Genomic DNA, 24,551 nt, shown 5'->3' on the forward strand with positions numbered 1-24,551 from the left:
GCTGAAATGAAATTATTTTTGCTTTGTTTTTTTCAAGAGCGTAAATATGTTTCTAATCTTTGGACCCAACCTGAGACTGATGCTACTGAATGTAAAACACACTCTTAGAAAAAAAGCATTTATTTATTTATTCACAAGAAAACCAAAGGCTTTAAATGTTGAACTCCTTAAATTCCTGAAAATTCATAACGCCTTTCTCACTTTTCTTCATTTACACACAAACATGAATTTAACACTACACGTGTAGTTTCTGTGCTGCGCTACGTTTGATTGTACTTCTTATTTCCATAGAAATGACACTGCTTTTAAATCAGCAATCTACGAGAATCATCCACTGCAAAGGAAAATAAAAGCGCTTTGACGCACATCTATAGATCACAAATGGCAAAACCATCATAACAGAACGCCTCTTCTTCAGTGTTATTGCAAACATACAGAGTGACAAGGCCAACAACAGCCAGTTCATGTTGTGAAACTAGTGCAGTTTGTCTTCAGAAGCTTGGATAGCCAATAACCCACCGTATCAAAAGAAAACACCCGCTTCTACAACAGCGCTCTTCACTCAGAACTTCCACTGACACCAAAACAGCCTGAAAACATCCATGATTAAATACAATATCAACTACAATTCAAATTTTCAAGTTACAATTTGCAGGTACTGTATGAAAGCTCATCCTGGATCTGACATCTGGATCAGAAGCTGGTGTTAAAATCATCTTTACATTACAGCTGTGCAACTTCATGGACTTGATTTTTCACTACTAAATAAGATTCAAGATATTCAGAGAATAAAAAGGCCAGCCAGTTTTCATTTAGAGCATGCTGCCAATGAGGAAGTCAAATCACACTTTAGGAGTATAGAAAATACATCATCAATACACTAGTCCTGGATTTCTTGTGTAGGATTTGTTGTTGAAGCGCCTCAGGGGTTGACCACTTGAAGGAATACTTCACCCACAAAATGACCAGTTATTTACTCTCCCCGTGTTACCTCGAATTCTTGAAGAAAACTTCTCTCATGCCTCCACAGTGAACGGAGAATCAAAAAAACAGAGAAAAGTCCTGATGAATTGAGGTAAATGGGGGCCGCATATAACAACAGCAAAACTATATCAAATCATCTGTTTACAAACTCTCACACAACTTGTGTTGTTTAATCCAAGTCTCATTTATCCAGTCGTATGCTCACTACTTCCCAAAAACATCTTCACTAAAACCTTAATATTTAAAACACTCACACGGACGAGTAACGCAGCGGCTCAAGCGTAAGACTGTTTATGCGGATGTGTTTTAAATATTAAGGTTTTAGGGAAGATGCATGTGTTTGGGGAGTTGTGAGCATACGACTGAATGAATGAGACTTGGATTATTCTGCACGAGTTGTGTGAGAGTTTGTGAACAGATGTTTTGATATAGTTTTGCCGATGTTGAAAGCGTCCCCCATTTAATTCAATTCATCAAGACTTTTTTCTGTTTTTTGATTCTCCGTTCACCGTGGAGGCATGAGAGAAGATTTCTTCGACAATTCAAGGTAACACGGGGTGAGTAATTGATAAACAAATACAGTGGTGGCTTACAGTGATCACGTCTGACCGGGTCTAATTGATCAATATAAGAGGATGATTATTATAACCACATTTTTGTTGTTGTGCATCATTTCTAATGCAGATTACCATCTAATGGACATCTGTATATTTATTACACGAATACAAAGTAATGAAACGGACAGCTTCGCTATTTACTGACTCGCTGCCAATTTCTTATGCCTTTTCCCTCACTGAGGGTGAGTCCTTGCCGTTATTGGCCTGCGTGCATGCAAAAGGGAGCCCCTTTGCCGGGGCTCCTCGTTCTCTTGCCCGGTAGCGGCGTGGGGGGAGACGGGCGCCGGTTTGCATGTGAGCCGCAGACCTGGTTGAGGATCGGAAAAAGTTTCACTATGGGGGCATTACAGTATGTGACCAGACATTATCAATCCACTTGACGAGGGCGCTTGCCCTGTGGGTGTTTGTTTTTCATTCAGACATGACTTTCCTTTTCCCGTCACGTTATCAATGTGCACGTAGCACAGGTATCCAGCCGGAAAGCAGACGGTCCGTGAGGCAAAGTATCAAGGTAGTAAAGTAAAAACAAAACAAAACTTCAATTAATGTTAGTTCCACATAGTTTTAAAGTGTTTTTCCATATGTTGTCATTCATGAAAAGACCCAAAATGAACACTGTAAGCGGACAACTTGATTACTATAAGCAAAATATTTAAAGAGCGTTTGTATAAGAACGATTCTGTCCTAAGCTTTTTGATCCATATAAGCGGTTGATCACTGTAACCCTGATCACTATAAGCAGTTTCCACTGTAATCATTCTGTGGGTGAAGTCTTCCTTTAACATGATTTATAGGACTTTCACAGCTTTACATGACAAGTGATGTTTGATGCTTAAAAGCAGTTGGTGGCCAGCACCAAATATAGCGATCATTTTCTCAAAGACATCCGAAGCAAGTCAGTCTTTTTCGTCAGTCTGCAGGATGACTACATTAGTGCCCCCTTAACTGCATAGTATGACTGTATAGTTTTCCATATATCAACAATCATCTGACGTTAGTTGGCTTTAGCATTCAAGTAACCCCTTTTCAAAATCACATTCATATATGTTTATATTACGGGCTCCAATTCTGAATAAAATAATTAAGCATTCATTTTTTTTTTAGATTTCTCTCATTCCTGTTAAAGTACACAGCATGACAGGATGTAAGAGAGTGAAGGCTAAATGGATTATAGCAAGTATTCAGCTGAGTGTGCAGTTGGAGAAGCAAACACACAGGGCAGATGGGAAATATGCTCTACAGGTTGGGACACCAGACTTTAGCTAGTGAGGTGAACACTGGATCCTGTTCCATGAAAGGTCCGCCTGTAGTGTATTGTGGGACAGTAAGCTATAGTCTCAGGTGGGTGACCTAGAAGGTTATGTTTGATAAGCAAGTGTTCACTGATCCCAATCAGCTGACCCTTGACCCCCCTCCCCAAGCGCTGATGTGTTTAAGGTCACTTGAGTGCTCTCTGGTGGGAGGGACTGAGGGAGAGTATTCTGAGTAAAAGGTGAGACATTTGGCTCTATGACGAGGTCTACTTGGAGGTAGTGGCAGGCACGCTGATGGAAAGCGCCCGGCGTGGGGCGTTTGAGACTTGCCGCTGCTGGGACAAGAAGGACTGGCCGGGGGATAGCACGGAGGAGGTGCAGCCACCGAGACGTGATTCGATCGCCAGCTTCTGAAAGTTCAGACTCTGAGGACGAAAGAAAGACAAATTCAGAGTGTCAATCCTACCTTCCTTAGGAAGTTAAAGCCCCCCTCCAGACAGTTTTACTTCCTGTTTTTTGGTTAACGTTCTTTCTCAAACAGAGAATGAGGATGTGGTTAATAGTCAGATGTAATTCATTACCATGACAACCAGATTGCATCGTTTTTCAACCCAGTTTAGACGCACATGTACTTCAGAATTTTGGAGATTGTTGTGTTGTAGTGTTATGTATTATTGTGTTCTGTATATTGTATGTACAGGAAACATTTTTGTACCTTTTGTTTTGCACTTCTGTTTTATATCTTGTGCACCTGACTGCAAATCAAGTTTCCCATCTGGGATAATAAAGTGACTGAACTGAACAAGTACGTCATAAAAAGTATATAACCACATCAGAAAATTTGACTTCTTTGTACCTTGTTATACCACGCGGTGACGATCAGCTTCTCCTCGTACTCTCTCAGTTTGGCCTGCTCACATTGACGCTACGGAGGCAAATCAACCAAACAGGAGTTAAGCTTGAAAAAAACAGTCCTTTTGTTTAAATAAATATGTATAATAGATATATAAATAAATATGTTCAGTGAACGAGTCAAGAAGCAGATTTACTTCCAGGTTGAGAATCTGCTTGTCCCGATCTGCTAACTGGTTCCTCAGAGCATGTATCTCAGCGGTGGCTGGATTTAGTTTAGGATCCAGCGCTCGGATAACCTACAAGCACAATTTTTGTTTTATTTATTTATGTACAACATGTAACAAATAAGTAAAAACAAAAACAACAAATAAAATGAACAGTAAACATATAGAAAACTATTAACTTCTCATAAACAATATAAATAAATATTACTCGTCCAAAAAAAGAGTAGGAAAAAGCATAAACTTATATGATCCTATCCCTTCTTCATAACTCAAACAATTAATATTCATCATATATATACACCACTAAACCCAAATATCCACCAACTGTCAGTCAGATATAATTTAAACAATTACCACACGTTCATCCTTCCATCCTGTTCATCTCATCACAAAAGAAAGAACCGATCTGAAGTCAGATCAAACTACTGGACTCAACTTTGTGTTTTAAGGAAAAAAAAAAAAATAGAATAAAATACGAAAATAAAATCACTCACATTGCGAGCTTTTTCCAGGTACATTTTGTACCTCTCTTCCATGGCCCTCATGTCGTCATCCTTCTTCTTCAGAGCAGCCATCAGCTCATCCAGCTTCAACGCTGAGAGGCAAGAGAGAAGTTATGAGGTTTCATATTGTGCTGTTGTGTGTTGATGCAGTGTTGCAGAGAAGGCTACATGTTGCAGCTTACCCAGTCCACCATACACATAACTTAAAAACTCACAGGCAATAATACGTAAGAGGCATCAGATCAACATACATGGGTCGATACATGGGACAACGAGCAGCAGTAAATAAAATATACTTCATACAAATAACCAAGTTTAAAATAATCGATTGGTCGATCGACAGAAAAATTATTATTTTGATAATCAATTAATCGTAAAAGTAATTTTCCATGCAAAAATGGCAGAAAATGCTGTTTTCAGCCTCTCAAATATGCCGATTTCCTGTTTTCTTTGGGTTTTGGACTGACAAAACAAAAAATGTAAAGACACCTCCTTGGACTTGGAGAAACTGGGATGGACATTATTCACAATTTTCTGACATTTGATGTAACACGCAATTAATCAAGAAAATAATCTGCAGATTATTCGATAATGAAAATAATAATGTATATTTTTATATATTATTTATATAATAATTAGTTGCAGCCCCAATACATACACATACACATACACATACATATTTAATCGCAAATTAATCACACATTTTCTATCTGTTCAAAATGTACCTTAAAGGGAGATTTGTCAAGTATTTAATACTCTTATCAACATGGGAGTGGGCAAATATGCTGCTTTATGCAAATGTATGTATATATTTATTATTGGAAATCAATTAACACAAAACAATGACAAATGTTGTCCAGAAACCCTCACAGGTACTGCATGTAGCATAAAATACATGCTCAAGAACCCATTTACATTCACATATCTTGAGGTCAGAGGTCGAGGGACACCTTTGAAAATGGCCATGCCAGTTTTTTATCGCCAAAATTTAGCATAATGCACTGAGCAGAACATGGTCAGATTAGCTGATAATTGGTTGCAGTAGCGGTGTCATATTAGGAAAAATCTGACGTGTGATTGAAGACTTACAGGTTTGAGTGTTGTCAGGCTGAAGGTCCTCCAGCAGCTCTTTCTTCTTCATGATTTCGTCCTGAGCCTCGTTCAGCTGGACCCTAAAGAAACAAATGCTGTTCCTTTACCTTCCTCTACTGGAGAGCACATGCATTCATTTTACATCTCAACTTTTATACAAGAATTGACACACGATTCACACTTACATGTGCGCATCGAGTTTCCGCTTCAGGTTTGACTGAAAAAAAAGGGGGACAGATTTTAAAGCTTCTACAAATACAGCGCAAAAGCTTACATTGTGCACCGCAAAATAAACACATTTGAAAAAATACCTCTAAATCAGTTTAACATTTGGACTGAAAACATAAACTAATGTGATTTCCTTCCATAATGCCATGCCTGCACAAAGTCTAAAAAGCTTAAGAAGATCAGCTCTGTGGGAAGTTTTCTCTGTGTGGGTGCCGGCGCTCCTGCAAAACTCACATCATCAGGTTTGGCTGCCTGACTCTGCAGAGCCCTCTGGAGGTCCTCCACCTGCTGCTGCAGCTCACTAATCCGCTCTCGACTCAATCTGCAGATTGATCACCGGGAAGAGGAAGGAAATATTAACAAAATATGCCTGCTTTATACAAATGTATGTATATATGTATTATTAGAAAGCAATTAACAACACAAAAAAATTAGAAAATATTGTCCAGAAACCCTCACAGGTACTGCATTTAGCATAAAATAATATGCTCAAATCATAACATAGTAAACTGCAGCCTAACAGGCAACAACAGCTGTCAGTGTGTCAGTGTGCTGACTTGATTATGACTTGCCCCAAAACCTCATGTGATTATCATAAAGTGGGCATGTCTGTAAAGGGGAGACTCGTGGGTACCCATAGAACCCATTTTCATTCACATATCTTGAGGTCAGAGGTCAAGGGACCCCTTTGAAAATGGCCATAAATTTAGCATAAGTTTGCAGTGTTATTTAGCCTCCTTCTCGACAAGCTGGTATGACATGGTTGGTACCAATGGATTCCTTAGGTTTTTCTAGGTTCATATGATGCCAGTATTTTCATTCTAGTTCCTTAAACTGAGCCCGCTACAACCTCCGAAATATCAATATCGTAAGTTGCCTTAATGCGTTAAAGAAATTAGTGGCGTTAAAACAAATTTGCGTTAAAACTTTATTATCGCGTTAACTTTGACAACCCTAAATAAAACTCATCAAAACCATCTTGGTTAGTCTTTCCACTGTTCCAACAATCACCAACTCTGGTTTGAGAGTTTGAAAGAGAGATTGAATAAGTAACAGATATCAAAAAGAAGTAACCACCGTAACATTTTCACTGTTTACTAACCCTGTTTTCTGGTGCGTTCGTGACGTTGAACGTGACACAACAGGAAAAAACAGAGAAGCTATACTCGTCTACTGGCAATGGGAAAGGAGTCTATCGCTTATTTTTAGCAGGTTTTCCAGGTGTTTAAAAAACCTGCATATATAAACCCTAATTTTGGTGGGAAAGGGTATAACTGTGTTAACCTGTTCTCTGTGTCCAGTTCACTGCGTGTCCTGTTTGCTTCCTCCAGCTGGGCGTGCAGTGTAGCGATCTTCTCCCTCTCACAATCCTCCTGCTGCACTCTCAGCATCTTGTTCTCATGCTGCAGTCGGATGAACTTTTCTCTGAACAATCACGCATACAGTATAAGGTCAGTGTTCACACACACCACACTGCAGCAGAGAGAGTAAACACATTCTACATTGTCAGACCGTGTCCGTTACCTGGACTCAATGGGTATCAGTTCAGCTGCCAGGTTATCATGGCTGGGACTGCTAGAAGTAAGAATCCCTGCAGGAAAAAAAGGATGTGCACTTTAGAATAACAAAGTGGCAAAGCAGCGTCATTAGTGTCAGATACGACTGTCCAGTCACACACCTGCTTGGGAGAGCTGGTGCTGTTGAGCCTGAGTGCATCGCAGCTCCTCATTGATCTCCTTCAGAGAATCTCTCTCGATGATGGTCCTCTAATGGAGGCAAGGCAAGTTTATTTATATAGCACATTTCTGCAAGAAGGCAGTTCAAAGCACTTTACATAAAATATCAAAAGCATTGAGACAAAGTGCAAAAGAAACCGTATAAAAGGACATTTACATACAATTAAAAACAGTCATTAAAGAGCCAACAAAATAAAAAAATAAAAACAAGCTAAAATAGAATAAGACAGGTATAAAATAGGGCTGTCAATCGATTAAAATAGTTAATCGCAATTAATCGCAAATTAATTGAAATTTTTTCTGTTCAAAATGTACCTTAAAGAGAGATTTGTCAGGTATTTAATAATCATATTATCATATTATCATAAAGTGGGCAAGTCTGTAAAGGGGAGACTCATAGAACCCATTTTCATTCACATATCTTGAGGTCAGAGGTCAAGTGACCCTTTTGAAAATGACCATGGTAGTTTTTCCTCGCCAAAATTTAGTGTAAGCTTGGAGCGTTATTTAACTTCCTTCGTGACCAGCTAGTATGACATGGTTGGTACCAATGGATTCATTAGGTTTTCTAGTTTCACATGATACCACTATCTTCACTCCTTCACCTAAAAATCGCAAGTTGTGTTCGTACTGGGAAGTTGATTTACCTAAAAAAAAAAATGATTTACAGACGTGTATACATCCATGGCCACAGACTCATTGGCGTTTACAGTCCAAAATGGCAGCAGCGCTACCGCAGCACCATCTAGCGGCTAATCTCAGGAAAGCACCAGAGTTTCGACTCTTTGCTTCTATACTCTTTGACCAGGATTTCTGGTTTGGTCTGTGGTTTTTAACATTGTCAATTGAAGCTGAGCCCTGACTTTTAACCATTCCTCTTTGGCTCCAAAATCAACTACCTCAGTTGGAGAGGAAGATATGTTAAAATAACAGGATGTTACCACAGCAAGAGTAAAAAAAAAAAATCCATCTGCCGATTCTTCCTGACACATTTCAAAAGCTGCCTCACCTCTTTCTCCTTCATCACAGTTTCGTGCTTTTCCTCTAACTTCTTCATCTCATAGGCCAGGTTGTCTGCTCGCCGCGACTCCTCAGACAACTTCCTGTGTAGCTCCTGGACCTGACAGACAGCAGACGAATAAAAGAATATGTTGCACTAAAATAAAATCTGTACCTTATGAGATTTATAACATACGGATTTTCCCTTAACTTACCTGTCTCTTGTAGGTCTCTAGCTGTGCGCGGGCAGCGTTGGCCTTGCGCAGTTCTTCCTCCAAGCTGACGGTGTTGTGCATGTAGGTCATGTTATTCTCCTCCAGCAGCTTCATCTGCCTCTTCAGATCACCCAGATTCTCCAGTTTACGTTTGTACGTATCCACTGAGGCCTCCAGCATCACCACCCGATCTGAGCAGTTTCTACAGTATGAGAAAACAAAATACATACATGAATATCAATTTAAAAAAGCTATCAATAAAAAACTATGACTCCAACTGCTTCAGGAAGAAGAGTTTTCTATCTTTAGGGTTTAATCCCTGGTCTCTACTTACACAGATGAAGAACTGTTAATATTTTTAGAGTTATTTTACTTTATTTTGAAACATTACACTGTGTGCTGATGTTGTTTTCCTGCTTCTTTGCTTCTCAGTGGAGAGCCGTTTGTATGCAGATTTTTGATCCAGCCAAACAAAACATCAGCTAATCTTACTGATTTTACTGATTAGCTCCTCTTGTTGAGGGTGTGCTAATCAGTGAAACCATGAGCTGACCTTCCCTCTCCATGCAACTGGCTAAAGAAACTGCTAGTTTCCCATTCTGAGGCACCAAAAGATGACTGTTTGTGCTGCTCCTTGACGAAAGAAAGTAGCTGAAAAATCAGTTTATTACATTGTTTAATACTTCATCAGACCAGGGGTCTTCCTCTCCCAGCTGTTAAAGTTAAGATAGGAAGAGGTCTAAAACAGGATTTTTCCCAATTTGGTATTACAGAAGCAAATCCTAACTAACTTTAGGAATGCTATCTTATCTTACTTCACCCTTATCTCGGGTTAGGAAATCCTAAATAATCAATCAAACATCGCTTATCAACGTGTTACCTAGCAACCGACACTACTTTTCTCATCTCGCCGAGCTAAACAACATTTTAACCGTTGTTTTTTCTCATTGAAACCAACTGAAACATACGTTGAAACATTGAAAAAAAAATGGAGCAAAAACAACATTGGGTACTTAAATTCAAGACAGATGAGTTAGAGGTGTTGGTAACATCTGGAGAGAAATCCAAAGATGCTCTTTTTGCAAAATTTACAACAACGCTAACACAGGAGATAAAAGAAAGAGAGTGGGCTAAGATAGACAACGGAGCGTTGATGCTATCAAAAGGAAAATAATTACATTGACAAGTGATACGAAGAGGAAGGCAGCTCTTATGTCCAGAGAGCAGAAGAAAATTGATGGAAAAGTCAAGGTTAGGAGGACAGCTTAACGGTTATCTTAAAGTTAGAAGTTAAGATGCTTGTGTAATGCACTTTTACTAGCTTAAGTTAGGATAGGAACATTGACTGAGGAACTGTTCATCTGTAATGGCTTTTTTCCTAAATCAGGTCCAATTACCATGGTTACCAAACAGTTAAGATAAGATCTGCACTTCCCCACACAGACACAAACCTCAGAACATCCAGTTCATCTTTGAGTGCTCGAGATTCTTCTGCCAGGCTGGTGAGCTCGTCATTACGGTGCTGAACCTCGATCAGCTGCTTCTCCAATTCTTCACAGTGGATCCGGTAGTCATCCTTAGCGGCCTCCAGCCTAAAAGATGCAAATGCAAATAATCGTTCAGACTTTTGCAAACCACGACGAGGCTGCTGCGGTACATTTAAGCAGAACGTGACGCACCTGAAGTTCTCCTCCTGCAGCGTCTCAAACTGTTGCTGCAGCTGGCTGTGTTTCTTTCCTGAGGGGGTGTTTGGGTCGTCGAACGTGTCCAGCTGATTGGCTCGGTCTGTTAGGACATCGTTCTCAGCCAATAAGCTGTTCCGTTCCTCTTGCAGAACAGCCACCTGTCCAGGTACAATAAGGTTTAGAGCCACTCTCACAAAGTGACACAATTTTAACAGAGGTAAAGGGATAGTTCGGGATTTTTTGAAGTGGGGTTGTACAAGGTACTTATCCATAGTCAGTGTATTACCTACAGTAGATGGCAGTCGGTACGCCCCCAGAGAAACAGACAGGAGTAACAGCACGGGAGCAAAGCTATATTTAGAATATTTTCAACGCTTTACCTTGCCGTCAGACAGCCCTTTCTGACAAGGAACTGAAGCTGTTATCTATAATCTCTTCAAAGCCACAAGACTCCTTTGACAAAAACGGTAATTTTACCTCGCAGAACACGGGAGTTGCTGGTCTACCGCTGCCTCGATCGATCAGTAAGTTTGTGTTATTGTGTGAACTTGGTGATTTAAAGGATTAATTCGAATTCACCAAAGTAACACAAACACAAACAAATTAACCGATCAAGGCAGCGGTAGACCAGCAACTCCCGTGTTCTGCGAGGTAAAATTACTGATTTTGTCAAAGGAGTCTGGTTGCTTTGAAGAGAGCATAGATGATGGCTTCAGTTCCCCGTTGGAAAGAGCTGTCTGACAGAGAGATAAAGCGGTGAAAATATTGTAAATATAGCATGTATTTAAACTGAAATGGATTTTTTTTGGTAGGCCTTTGTACAGCAGTACATTACTTTGCTCCCGTGCTGTACTCCGACTGCCATCTACTGTAGGTAATACACTGACTATGGATAAGTACCTCATACAACCCCACTTCAAAACACCTGAACCATCCCTTCAAGGTGAATTAAATATACAAACTAAAATGTATATTTGTGTCAAGTCAGCAGGATGAATCTGTGATGTTAAATATCTCTTTGGTCATTTATTTCATGCAAAGCAGCAAAGTCACATGTGAGCATCAGAAGGACACACCCCTTCAGTAGAGATAACTGTCTTCCTCTCCCAGCTGTTAAAGCAAACAGTGCAGTTAATCCATGCTGGAAGCAGAGCACAGACAAAGTGCACTTTAAGCAAACATATTAATGCACGGTTAGTTAGTTTGACTTCTCACCCGTCATTTCCCTGATGTGTACTTTTTAAACCACCAGACACTGTACTATTAGCCCGAGGTTAACTTGACATTGTTTAAAAAAAAAGTCTTGCATACAACATATATATAAACTAGATGAAAACAATCTCTAGGATCGGTGTTTAACATTAGAAATGATACGTTTAACTAGAGCTGGGCTACATGGATCAAATAAATATCATAATAATAATAATAATAATAATAATAAATAAAATAATAAAAAAATGTTTTGATACATATATATTGTATGCAAAATAACACAATATTATTATATAGCATTACAATGGATTAAACTTGTCACACATGTAAAATAAAGAAGCCATATTTTCCTATGAACTATATAGAACAAGATGCATTACAAAGATAATGACGTTGCTTTAACCAACAGAAGATGACTAAATGGTTATTATGACATTATGACAGATGTTCCTGGTTATGACAGATGTTCCTGGGTTGATTACTGGAAGACTACCACAAAACATTAAACACAGACTGCGTGACTCGTCTCGGACAGAATCCTGACGGAGCCATCTGTTAGCAGAGTTAGAGCGAAGATCTGAGCAGCTGGTTTAGACGGGTTTAGTTGTGCCGAACGGTCGGCCGTGTTGGACTTACCTCGCTGCAGCGAGAGACGAGCAAGACTGGCGACAGAACAAATCAATCTGTCGAGAGTCCAGTTGAACAGTTGATCAGTGCTACAGTACGTCTAGCCTGCCTGTACAGAGCTGAGTAAGGCCCTCCAGCAGTGGCAGAGCATGGGCTGGTTGCCACAGAGGGACCAGCAGAGCCCAGACTCTAAGCCCACAGTCCTTCTGCCACAGCAGCTCCAGACAATGAACCCGAGCATTACAGCGAATTACACAACTCCTGTTTATACTGTACCACAGGCATGTGTGTGTGTGTGTGTGTGTGTGTGTGTGTGTATGTGTGTGTGTGTGTAGACATGGAGATCTGAATATTGTCAAACCTACAGAAAGCATTGAGGCTAGACAGCTATAAATTAATCATATTAATGTATATTTTTCTGTAGAAACTAGAGCTGTCAATCAATTAAAATATTTAATCGGGATTAATCGCAAATTTGCACATTTTTTATCTGTTCAAAATGTACCTTAAAGGGCGAATTTTCAAGTCTTTAATACTCTTATCAACATGGGAGTGGGCAAATATGCTGCTTTATGCAAATGTATGTATATATTTATTATTGGAAATCAATTAACAACACAAAACAATGACAAATATTGTTCAGAAACCCTCACAGGTACTGCATTTAGCATAAAATAATATGCTCAAATCATAACATGTCAAACTGCAGCCCAACAGACAACAACAGCTGTCAGTGTGTCAGTGTGCTGACTTGACTATGACTTGCCCCAAACTGCATGTGATTATCATAAAGTGGGCATGTCTATAAAGGGGAGACTCGTGGGTACCCATAGAACCCATTTTCATTCACACATCTTGATGTCAGAGGTCAAAGGACCCCTTTGGAAAATGGCTATGCCAGTTTTTCCTCGCCAAAGTTTAGGGCACATTTTGAGCATTATTTAGCCTCCTTCCCAACAAGCAAGTATGACATGGTTGGTACCAATGGATTCCTTAGGTTTTCTAGTTTCATATGATACCAGTATTTTACGCGTTAAAGAAATTAGTGGCATTAAAGCAAATTTGTATTCACCTGTATGTCAAGCTCCTGACAGCGTTGGGCTAACGCTTCCTTCTCTGCTAGAAGTCCAGTGAGTTCCTCCAGGGCTTTTTTCAGCTGGACACATGAAGGAAAAGCAGAATTTAACTAACATTGTACATTCACATGACTGCTGCAATACTCCGGTCAGAAGTCTCAGAGGGGCCTTCAGGCCCTCCTATAACCGTCACTTCCTCTTCATGGATGTACAATTATCAAGCCTGTTACACAAAAGACTCGTCCCGCCGCCCCTCTACCTGTTCAGGCAGCTGATGCACTGTGCAGTGAGAGTCAATATTAGAGCACTGGGATTCTGGTCCTGCTCTTCCTCAAAGTGATGAGAGTCAAGGTTGGAGTGACTCCTTTGAAATGGTAATGTTAACTTTAGCTGTGACGCTAACCGTCTGCCAAATGTTATAAAGTTCAGGGTTTCTAACTTTGTTCCTCTTGGAGTGGTTTAAGTTATAATCACAATATATCTTTGAATTTTTTTTTTTTTTTTTTTTTTTTTAATATTACCAAGTTCAAATTCACTTAGAGAGTGAAACAGCAGAAAGTACTGACTTTGTTAAAACAATAAGAAGACGTCCCAGGTGGTAAAAGCACTGACCTGCTGCTCCAAGTCCCCTGACAGTTCTGCTCCAAACGGGGACATGGTCTCTTTATGCATGAGCTGAGGAGGAAAAACATCACACAGATTCATCAGAAACACATGTATTCCCTCTGCCCTCCCTCAACAATTACTGCTGTTCAAGTCCCTTTAAAGTAAAGTACAAGTGCTCAGCCAAGCTCTTCTGGATATCTTTAACACCTCTCATCAGAGTGAGGGAGACACTTGGTATTCAAGACAGACTGACCTCCTGGATGGCTGTCATGACAACATGCTGCACAGACTCCTCCAAAGTCATGATGATCTGAATGTATTCTGTCGACAGAATGAGAGAGACTCATCAACTACACACACTGACTGCATCGTTTAGTAGTTTTCAGCAACTTGTGTCCCACTTTCTAATGTAACACTGCCGTCATTGATTTCCCAGCCAGGCTGCCTGGTGGGCTCTGCCTTTGTCAGAGGTTTGGCAGGGCAATAATTAAACATTGTTCGGCTGACGGGCCTTTACCTAACAGGAATTTGATGGGACAATTGAGATGCAGAGATTGCAATTTTCTTGGCCGATTTGCAATTTTTTTACAAGTCTGACCTGTCGATTCCAACATACACAAACATTTTTTGTAACTTTTTTGTTCCTCCACAACTTGCAGGTGTGACAAATTGCAAGCTTTATGTCTTCTCCACTCACCATGAAGAACTTACAAACTGACGACGTGAACTGTCGACTGCTGCGACGTAAAACCAACATGCGCCACATGTGCCTAAATATGACTGGCAAAAAAACGTATACAGAAGCAGCCACGTACTGTACCTTGTTTACGCTCACATCTGACAGCACAGCCCAATACGAGCTGCAGCAGCCTCCCCAGCTCCACGGGGTGTGAATGCTCTGCCACCAGGGCCAGATCTGGCAAAGGGAAGTCTGAGATCTCCTGGCCTAAGACCTGATGGTACAGAGACAGATAGTGAGTGAAACCGCACTGATTTTAAGAGCTCTACCTGTAAACAGCTGTGTTGGTTGAGTTTTGCTACAACTAAGAGGATTGAAGAATAAAATATGTCAATTGTGTGTTGATTTAACGAAGGGGATATTATATAATTGTGGATGTATTGTATGTACCAGGCCTGAACTTGTTGATGCTTGTTATTATCTCAACTGTACACTTGGCTCCCGGGGATTGGCGCTACGTAAACAATGCAAACTACAACTCCCACAAGAACTGAATGAACACACAAGAGTCTCACATACAGCAGGTGTTTCTCCCAATCACCACAACCTACCTCATTATAATAATCAACCACCATCTGAACGATCTTCTTCAGGTTGTTCATCTGAGATCACACACAAGATTATACATTTTATGAACTTAGTTTACAGTAAAAACGGGGACCAAGAGGACAAACAGAGATCCACTTAATTTATGTTCATGCCATGACAAAATCAAGACTTCTCAAATGTACAAAAGTGGAAATGTGCCTTTTTCACAGACATTTTGACCTGTCTTAGCATAAAAAGTTAACATTAAATGTGCTAAATTTGATATTCAAAGCATTAATATAGCAGCAAACAACTATTTGCTATGTAAATATATAAAGCAGCCATGTGGAGGCAATCCTTTTGCTCTGCATATCGTATTGAGAACCTGTAATGACGGCTCTTTTCTACTCTTGTGTCCCATTAAGCCCAGCAAGCACAAGACCAGGACCTAAACTGAGGTGCCTATATGGAATTCAGCCGCTATTCATTTTATTATTTACACCTGTGTGTTTCCTACTGTGGCATGTCAAAACGTCTTTATGTGAAAGAGGTCTTTGGGGGGAAAAAAACATCAACAGGGAAAACACACTCACAGCCAAACAGAGGGAGAGAGAATGGCATGCAAATTACATTTAGAGATGTTCCGATACCTGAATCGGCTGATACAGAGTACCGATCCGACTCCAGTGCGTTACAAACACATCGCCGTTTTACTGGTGGGATTTTTCAGTGTAAAATATTGCCAAATACACTCTCATATACACTCTCCACTAGTACCGGAAGTAGCTCACTCGTTAGCTACTTTCATCATTGATTTCGGACGCAGCGATTGTTTTTTCCGGAGCTGATGATGGAAGTAGCTAACGAGTGAGCCATCTCCCTTCTCTCTCATCTCTGTTGAGTGTTGCACATTGGCAGTAGGATATACGAATCAGGAGCAAGTCCTCAGGAAGAGCGCTGGACTTAAAGCTTCTGTGTCCGTCATGTGATGCCACTGTGCCCAAAAATACTTTTTCCCATAGACTTACATTGGGGAAAGAGATGTTTGTAAATCAGAGAATATTCTTTTTTTTTTTGAGGAAAATCAACTTCCCAGTATGAACACTTAAATAGCATTAGGTCCTAAAAGTTGTAAAATGCACTAATAGCTGAATCCAGAGTTATTTCCCTTCCTCCGTTCATGTGAATGAGACCCAGACCGAGGCTGGAGCGAGGGCTGGGAGGCGGAGTTAAAGGAAACGCTACTGTGCCTGCTCTATGGGCCCAATGGATGCGGAAGATTGCCGGAAGATCCGGGTACTTTGTCAGTCGGCAGTCGAGACATTTTGGCTTCATGCTCCACTGAGCAACTCTCATAGGAATGAATGGGAGCCCGCCTACAAAGCTGTATTCACTTCTCTTAATACATCGGTGGTAGCGAGTGACACGTGGTGTTGTTGTTCCTGGGACGCGTAAATAAGGTAATAAATGATAGGATAACGTGATAACTTTAGTCTGTATCAGAGCCATTTCTGATACTGTTATTGGAACAACTCTAATTACATCACATACAGCTGACATATCTGGATAAACATACATGTACACATTTCACCAGAGGAGTCAGAGCGTGGGGTCAGAGTGCGGACTAAGCCAGGAGCAGCACCCCACCCCTGGGGCAGGCAGGAGGTCAGTGTCAAGGACAGTTTGGCAGGGTTGAAGCAAACAAGAGGATTTAGCACACAGGGGGGGTTCAGCAAAACATGAAGAGAAAAGTCAGAGCGGAGGAGAGATAGGGGATGGAGAAGACAGCTTTGCTCTGTACCTTCAGTCTCCAGTTACCCTCAACATCTGTTTTGATACGACCGAGCCATCCGTCAGTGAACCACGCTGGGTCTCTGCAGCACACACAGGGGAAAAACAGTTCATCTAATCAATTAATTGTGTGCCGTTCAAGGTCAAATTCTTCTAGATAATATTGAATGTTTGTCAACCTTCTTTTACTTATGCTAATTACTTCCTACAGTATCCAAAATATTTTTTTAATAATTCCTAGAAAATTCCTGGAAGACCTATATGTTTTATTCCTGTGTGTGTGTGTGTGTGTGTGTGTGTGTTCTCTCACATTTGATGCAGTGCCTGTGATATTGCCGCTCCAGTGGTCAGATCCTCCACCGTTCTGCAGGGTGCAGGAGTGTTGAAGGTCTGCAGCTGAGAGGCATAAAACACAGCAGCATCATCATGAGGACCGGCCAACAATCCACGGAGAGAGTACAGGGAATAAAACATTGTTAGGGAGGTGGTGATATGCGGAAGCACACTGCATTATTTTCTTCACAACACTGCAGATGTGCTGAGACCACTAAGAGGGAAGGATAAGTAATGGAGAGAGGAGATAATAGAGGACAGGGATGCACTGACATGTTCGACTGCAGATAATAGTGGAAAATACACCACAACGGCCAGGTAAAGACAAAGGCTTCCTGTGAATAATTCAAGCAGTAGCCGTGGTGTAAGGTGAATTCTCAAGGGCTAACATCCTTTTCCTCAAACAAGAACTGCACAACTGTGTCCTGTAAACATCCTCCTCTTTATGGTGACCTACCTAAAGGCTACCAGTTTAACGTTCACTCCATCCAACCACTGACATTTTTAGCCCAAAAAGAGATAACCACAATTTGAAAACATTTACATCTAGTATTAAAATGAAGTCCACTCTTTGGGGACAAGTTTTAAAGTTATGTGTCTAATTTCCAGTGGTGGAATGTAACCAAGTACATTTACTCAAGTACTGTACAATTTTGAGGTACTTTACTTGGATATTTCCATTTTACGCTACTTTATACTTCCACTACATTTTGGAGGCAAATGTTGTACTTTTTACTCCTCTACAACATTTACAGTATATAACAGTTTTAGTTACTTTTCAGATTCAGAAACACTAATAATACAAAATATACAGCAACCAATAACTTTGGATGTATTGTTATAGATGAAGCTATCCAGCAGTATAGAAAGTAGCTGAAATTAGCCTCACTTTTACCATCTGCAACATTAGTGATGCTACACATGAATGAATCACGAACTATAATTCAGTAATACAATATACTGTATGTCTGTACTTTTACTTAGGCAAGATTTTAAATACAAGACTTTTTTTGTAACAGTGTATTTTTACACAGTGGTATTGCTATTTTTAACTCCGGGAACTCGTTGTTCCCTAGTTGGACAGTACGTTTTTTTGGCATTAAACCCTGGTAGGCTAACTTAACCCTTGTGCCTCACCAGCAACATCTTTGGCTTTTTATAATGTTTCAATCATTTTGGTTGTGGCGTACATTTTGTCAAGGGTGTGAGTTTTTTTCAACTGAAAACTATTAAACACAATTTTTTTTTAAATGTTGCTAATCATTGACATATGACTGTGACAAAAAAAAAATCTAACATTTAGTATACAGAAAATAATTACATTTTTGTGTGTATGTTTTTTTCTCCATAAAAAACAGTGGCATTGAAAGTGGAAACTAAACCCCCAGATTTTATCAAATGGAAAAGTGTAATTTGAGAAGTAATTCAAGAGGTAAAAGTTATGGAAAAGGGAACTCACAAAATAAGGAATATGGAGGATGTTTTTGAGAAGAGATGGAGTCTAACAGAAGGAAAAATATAGCTACATGGGTTAACACGCATGCACATATACATATGCTTGGAGGTGACCTGACATGTGAAGGAGGATGCCTGTGTGTGCCCATGTAAATGATATTACTATATATTTGCGCTCCCCCCCCTCTTTATTTTCTATTAAATTATTTGTTTATTTAATTTTTTATTATTACTCTTATTTTTGTATTATTATTATTATTTTTTTTTTATTCTATTCTTTCTTTTTAATATTATTATTATTTATTTTCTTAATTTTATTTAAATTTTGAATGTTAAAGTTGTTTTCTCTAGTGTATTTAATGAGTTCGTCTATAAGCTCAACTACTTAAAAAATTAGTTTATAAACTATTGTAATTACGAACTGTAAATTGCATACATGAAAACAACCTCGAAAAAAAGGGAAAAAATAAACTATATATATTTTTTTAATTTAAAGGGTTACAATCATAAAATGAATGAATATCTGCTAGTTATGATCAGGAAATTTAACTCAGTGAAAGTGGAAAATAATATTAATATAGTTAAATGGATTTTATCTTTGTCTATGTCTGTGGATGTGTGAGATTTTGTTGTTTGCTCTGTTGACCTGTTTTTATTCTGCCTATGTCTGTAAAGCACTTTGGTCAGCTCATGTTGTTTTAAATGTGCTATAGAAATAAATTTGACTTGACTTGACTTTCATTTTTATATCACTTTTAGGAAGGGGACATTTTGTCCTCAAAGGACATCAGAGCAACTATTTTTTTTTTTTTTTTTTTAAAGGTCCCATATTATAAAAAAGTGAGATTTTCATGTTTTTTTATTGTAAAGCAGGCTTAAGTCCATTATATAAATACTGTGAAAGTATCAAAACACTCAATCCACAGGGAAATACACACAGCCCATATTCAGAAACTCTGCATTTGAAACAAGCTGTCAGGATTTCTGCCCATTTGTGATGTCACAAATATACAATATGTAGACCCTTTACACAATTTTAAACGTAAACATTTTAAATGTGTCCCAGTTTATTCCTGGTTGCAGTGGATGTGAATGTCATCAGCTGACAGGAAGTAACACATGGACCCAAGCTGTTGCCTGGCAACGCAATTCTGTTGCAATTCCGTCAAAATGCGCTAAAACGGAGCGTTTCAGACAGAGGGTGAATACAGGCATATTCAGGCAGACAGTATGAGGAAAATAAAGTGTTTTTTTTAACATTACAGCATGTAAACATGTTCTAGTAGAAACACAAAATACAAGTATGAACCTGAAAATGAGCATAATATGGGACCTTTAAAGTGAGGCACAACTTCTTACTGAGTTGTAAGACTGCTGTTCAGCAAGGTAATGATGTGGCTTAGATATAGCCTCAAGGTTTAGATGTTAGATGAACCTGGCACGAGAGCTAATTAGTCTATTCTTAACCCAACAAACACACCCAGGGAGAGGAACAGGTGTAGCAACACTAGCTTCACTAAATGAAATAAGGTACTCTAGTTAACTGGTGTTAGCTTCATTTGATCAGGTTAACAAAAGAGCCACATTCCACACATATCTCCTTGTTATTTGGATTAACTCTCTATATCCAGCCACTAAACTGAAGGATATTGTTGTTTTCGTGGTGGTAACTTTATATGTATTAGCCTGCAGTGTGCTAGCAGCTCTCTGCTCCTCTCTAGCTGACTGACACTGTTGCTATGGAGACTCAGTCTATTAAATGAACTGCTGAAGCTAATATCTTTTATAATCTTGTATAAAGATGTTGTTGTTAAACCTTTAAGCTACCTGACGACCATCTTTATCTGGTTTATATCTGCCTGCCCGGCTGCTGAAGACGCTGACACCTCCAACCACCTCCAGACAGGTGAACCAGCCTCCATAGTCTGTTATCAGGAGACACATTCACATTAATACATAAATAATAAACTCACCCATATTACGAGGCTCTCCGTCAACGTCTCCTCCATTTGTTCCTTTTTCTTTTAGCTTAAAGCTAAAGTATTCTCCTCCACCTGTCAGTAAAGCTCTTCCGCTCCTTTCCTCTGCATTTGACCTCACCTGCTGCCAAGAGGTAGCTGTTAGCTCTCTAACGACAAATACGTACAGTGAGGAGCCACAACGGCCGTTACGCCATTGAAGTAACGTAAAGATGTACGTGAATGGCGCAGCTTCTTTTCTCGAGTGAGGGAGCCGTATCCAATCAGCGTTGAGATCCGTGATGATTGACGGCGGTTTTAGCCAATCAGAAAGCGTGATCTGCGATTAACATACGCCCCTATTATCTGGGCAAAATCAAAACATTTTGATCTGTATGAATAACTTCCCTTCATTATTGGTGATAATGTTGAGGAAATTCAATTGGAGCACAGTTAAATGAACACAGTTAAATAAAACGTTTTAAACAGTTTTTTAGTATATAGTGTCAGGGATTTATTATTTTATTTTTATATTTTTTTTATTTTTAATGTTACTTATTAATTTCTGTGTTTGTGTTAAATACTGTTTGTATGTGCAAGAAGCCTTGATTTCAATGTGACAAAATCAATAAAAAATGTATCACAAAACAACTAAACAAAGATATGTGTGTCACTTTTTTATTATATAGTACAGGGGATTTTTTTTTTATTTTTATATATATATTATTTTAATGTTACTTATTTCTTTCTTTATATTCCTTTCTTTCTTTCTTTCTTTCTTTCTTTCTTTCTTTATGTATGTATTTATTTATTTTATTATAAGGTAATGGGCATTTGTATATAGTTTGTGTTAAATACTGTTTGTATGTGCAAGAATCCTTGTCTACAATGATTTCCATGTGACAAAGTCAATAAAAAGTTGATAATCCAATTGGAGCACAGTTAAATGTTTATTATTTAATCAGATTTAATTAAATAAAGACTAGTTTTGTAGGTTGTATTCAATCTGCTGTCAATATACAGTATATATAGCTCAATAAGACTCTCCCCAGTGAGGTTGTCATCCTATATTCAGTTAACAAAGTCATAATAGGCACTTTTCACAGCAGCCATATTGACATGTCATAGTTGGGCAAACACAGGTGTAATTAGTAAAATAAACTATGGTCCTCCTGTTCTATTTAGTCTGTCACAGCCACTCCAGTCAGTCAGCGTGCACAATAATAATATAATTAATGTTATTATTAATTACACCAGTGTGTACCCTGCAATGACATGTCAAAATGTCTGCTGTGAAAAGGGGCCTATAGTTCTACTGTACAATACAGAAAAAGACAGTATATGGAGTCCCGATGGAGCCGCATAGAATTGCAGACAAAGGAAAAGCATATTGCAATCAAATTTCATGTGTTGTTTAAAAAAAAAAAAAAAAAAATGCAAACAAAACCATATAAATAAATGTGAGGAAAGTCTACTGAGTTGTGCAATAAAGAAAAAGAAAAAACAGTTACATTTACAGCAAACATCAAAAACAATTTAAAGAAAATGAGTTTTGCTCACAGTACAATATAAAAAACTTTAATTCAATAACTTTAACCTCCTGAGACCCACGTTCAGAGGCTGTAGCAGGTTCAGTTTTAGATTTAGAGTGAAGGTACAGATATCATATGAAAACCTAAGGGATCTGTCATGCTAGCATAAATTATGGGTATCACTGTAAAGCTGAGACTCTTGTGAATCCAATGAGCCCAACTGTATTCATGTGTGATGATGTTAGTCCCCATAGTAGCCATTTCATTGTAGTGACACCATTTTTTTAAACTTGACCTCACTGTATTAAATGACCTGTGGTGACCTCTAGGATAATCACAGACTCATGAAACTTTACAGCCACAAACTAGAGACCTAGAGCATTCAGAGGATGGATGGCTTTCCTAGCTAGATTGACAATAAGGGGATTTCTGAGCAGTTTCCAGAACAGAAGTGCTCGCCATTTAATCGCCGGAAAATTGCAGAAATCTCCAAAAAAGTTTTTGATACCCAATCACAGCATGGCTTTTTCTATGGTGTTCCTCAAGTTTTTGGTGTCTTAATGTGGTACTTTGGAGGAATTATTGATAATTTTAATCAATTCTCGTGTGCTAAAAATGTTTTTTTAAATTTAGCACCAAATCTGTGTAATAAATGGTATCAACCCAAAGATTGCTGCAGCAACTTAAGACACATAATAGAGCATGGGGATGGCCATCACATACTTCTATTATAATGTTCTAAACCCTTATACACTTTCACAATTTATTTTTAATTAATTAATTAATTAATTAAATCATGTTTATTTCTGATTTATGACTAGAACAATTTGACACACAGCGCTGAGCTGCATCTCAAATTAGTCTTCAGGTTCCCAGCTTTCAGATGATGTACACCACTTCTATGTGACATCTAGTGTTGACCTGCTATCTTCCCCTAAAGGCCCCCTGTAACCCCCTAAAAATGGGTATATTATGGGTTAACAACACAAGTGATAGCACTTGCTCAACCAACATGACGTGTTAATTGCAGTTTGTTTCATGTTTCACTACCTGACCTACTGTAAAAGCCTACATAACCTCACCCTACATAGCCAATGGTAATAAAAATCCTGCACAGCCAGTTTTGCAGGTATTGTTTGAAGTTGGATATTGAATGCAAATAGAATGGTTTTATAGGCTCTATTTACTGGACATAGAAAGTATTTTCTGTAATCAAACCTGCTCTCAGACGGCCACTAAAAGTTTGGCAGCATGCCAACCAATGTCAGTCATTTCTCATGAACACAATAAACCTCCTCACGTTACCCAAGTCTCACGTGAGGGTGTATGTGTAATCAGAATTCTGACTGACTGCTTTTAGTCACTCCAAGATAACAAATCTCACATGTCTCTGTGTCACAATATGGAAAATTCCAAACAAAGCTTGTACAAGACGAGATGTACCATAGCTTTATTACATATTATATTTGAATTTGGTGGAATTTAACACAAGGCATTCTTACATCACTCTTTATAGCAGTGGTTCCCAACCTTTTGCTTTAAGGAAACCCCCTTTTCTATCATTGAGTAAACTGACAACCCCTAACTAAAGTGGCATATTTTATGGATATTTCATATTATGTTCAATGCATAACAATAACAGTACAGAACAACTGATAAACTGTACAATCAACCCAAATAGTGAACACAATAACTGCAGGATATTTTGTGTAAAACAAGCAATTTGGATGAATTTTGAGCAGAGTATTTCCTGTGAATATTGCTTCAGAGTTTTCCTGTTATTTTTAGCTTTAGAGCAAACAACTAAGTGATCAATGAGCACAGCTGATATGTCACACACACCCCTAACATCAGTGTGTGTGTGTGTGTGTGTGTGACCTTAAACTGGACTTTACCCGTGTGGCCTGCAGGAGCGTCCTCTGTGCTGTGTTTAACTGCCAGTAGGTGTTTTATCTGCTGCTCTCTGCCACTACCCTGACCTGCACTGACTGATGCCTGCTATTTTTAGATGACCTGAACCACAAGATATTTCTGCAGTGGCTGCCGTGGTGAATTATGTGAGGATGATGATCATATCTTCATTCACTGTAAAGATACTGTACAGTACAGTTTTTTTTAATCAAAACAAATTTATTTTAGTAGTTTTATTGCTGCATTTTGAGTCATTTGGCCAACACTTTTACTTTATATTAATATTAAAAGAATGGTATAGTATCTCATAGAAAGGTCATTAGCTGTATTCATAAAGCCTCCACTGTACAGGATATCCTCATTTATACATATTTTTGTTTTTAATGTTACTT

General features: G+C 38.9%; 1 protein-coding gene across 3 annotated transcripts; it reads right to left on the bottom strand.

The window, feature by feature from the left end:
* Positions 1-104: 104 nt before the first annotated feature.
* On the bottom strand, positions 105-20,923 carry hook1 (hook microtubule-tethering protein 1). 3 transcript variants are annotated; one of them, XM_074635908.1, is made up of 22 exons: positions 20,732-20,919; positions 17,281-17,366; positions 16,981-17,053; positions 15,203-15,253; positions 14,733-14,865; positions 14,166-14,233; positions 13,919-13,981; positions 13,303-13,386; positions 10,386-10,549; positions 10,158-10,298; positions 8,707-8,908; positions 8,502-8,612; positions 7,435-7,522; positions 7,281-7,347; positions 7,041-7,181; positions 5,991-6,078; positions 5,714-5,745; positions 5,526-5,608; positions 4,428-4,528; positions 3,904-4,005; positions 3,711-3,779; positions 105-3,279 (listed from the first exon to the last, which is right to left on the bottom strand). In XM_074635908.1, exons 1-22 carry the CDS (start codon positions 20,765-20,767, stop codon positions 3,121-3,123), a joined length of 2,142 nt encoding a protein of 713 aa, XP_074492009.1. In that variant the 5' UTR covers positions 20,768-20,919; the 3' UTR covers positions 105-3,120. The 3 variants fall into 3 exon arrangements, with proteins under 3 accessions (XP_074492009.1, XP_074492008.1, XP_074492010.1); XM_074635907.1 differs by having other exon boundaries at positions 10,158-10,549; positions 20,732-20,923; XM_074635909.1 differs by lacking the exons at positions 16,981-17,053; positions 17,281-17,366; positions 20,732-20,919 and adding an exon at positions 16,756-16,932.
* Positions 20,924-24,551: the final 3,628 nt, after the last annotated feature.

This window comes from Sebastes fasciatus, chromosome 5 (genome assembly GCF_043250625.1).
Source record: "Sebastes fasciatus isolate fSebFas1 chromosome 5, fSebFas1.pri, whole genome shotgun sequence".
Taxonomy (NCBI): domain Eukaryota; kingdom Metazoa; phylum Chordata; class Actinopteri; order Perciformes; family Sebastidae; genus Sebastes; species Sebastes fasciatus.

Excerpts from the sequence above, each read along its gene's own strand:
- hook1 (XM_074635907.1), bottom strand. The coding sequence starts at position 20,767 with ATGGAGGAGACGTTGACGGAGAGCCTCGTAATATGG. Across the intron at positions 6,079-7,040 it reads GAACTGGACACAGAGAACAG|ATTGAGTCGAGAGCGGATTA; the intron begins GTTAACACAGTT and ends ATCAATCTGCAG. Across the intron at positions 4,529-5,525 it reads GCCTGACAACACTCAAACCT|CGTTGAAGCTGGATGAGCTG; the intron begins GTAAGTCTTCAA and ends CTTGCCTCTCAG.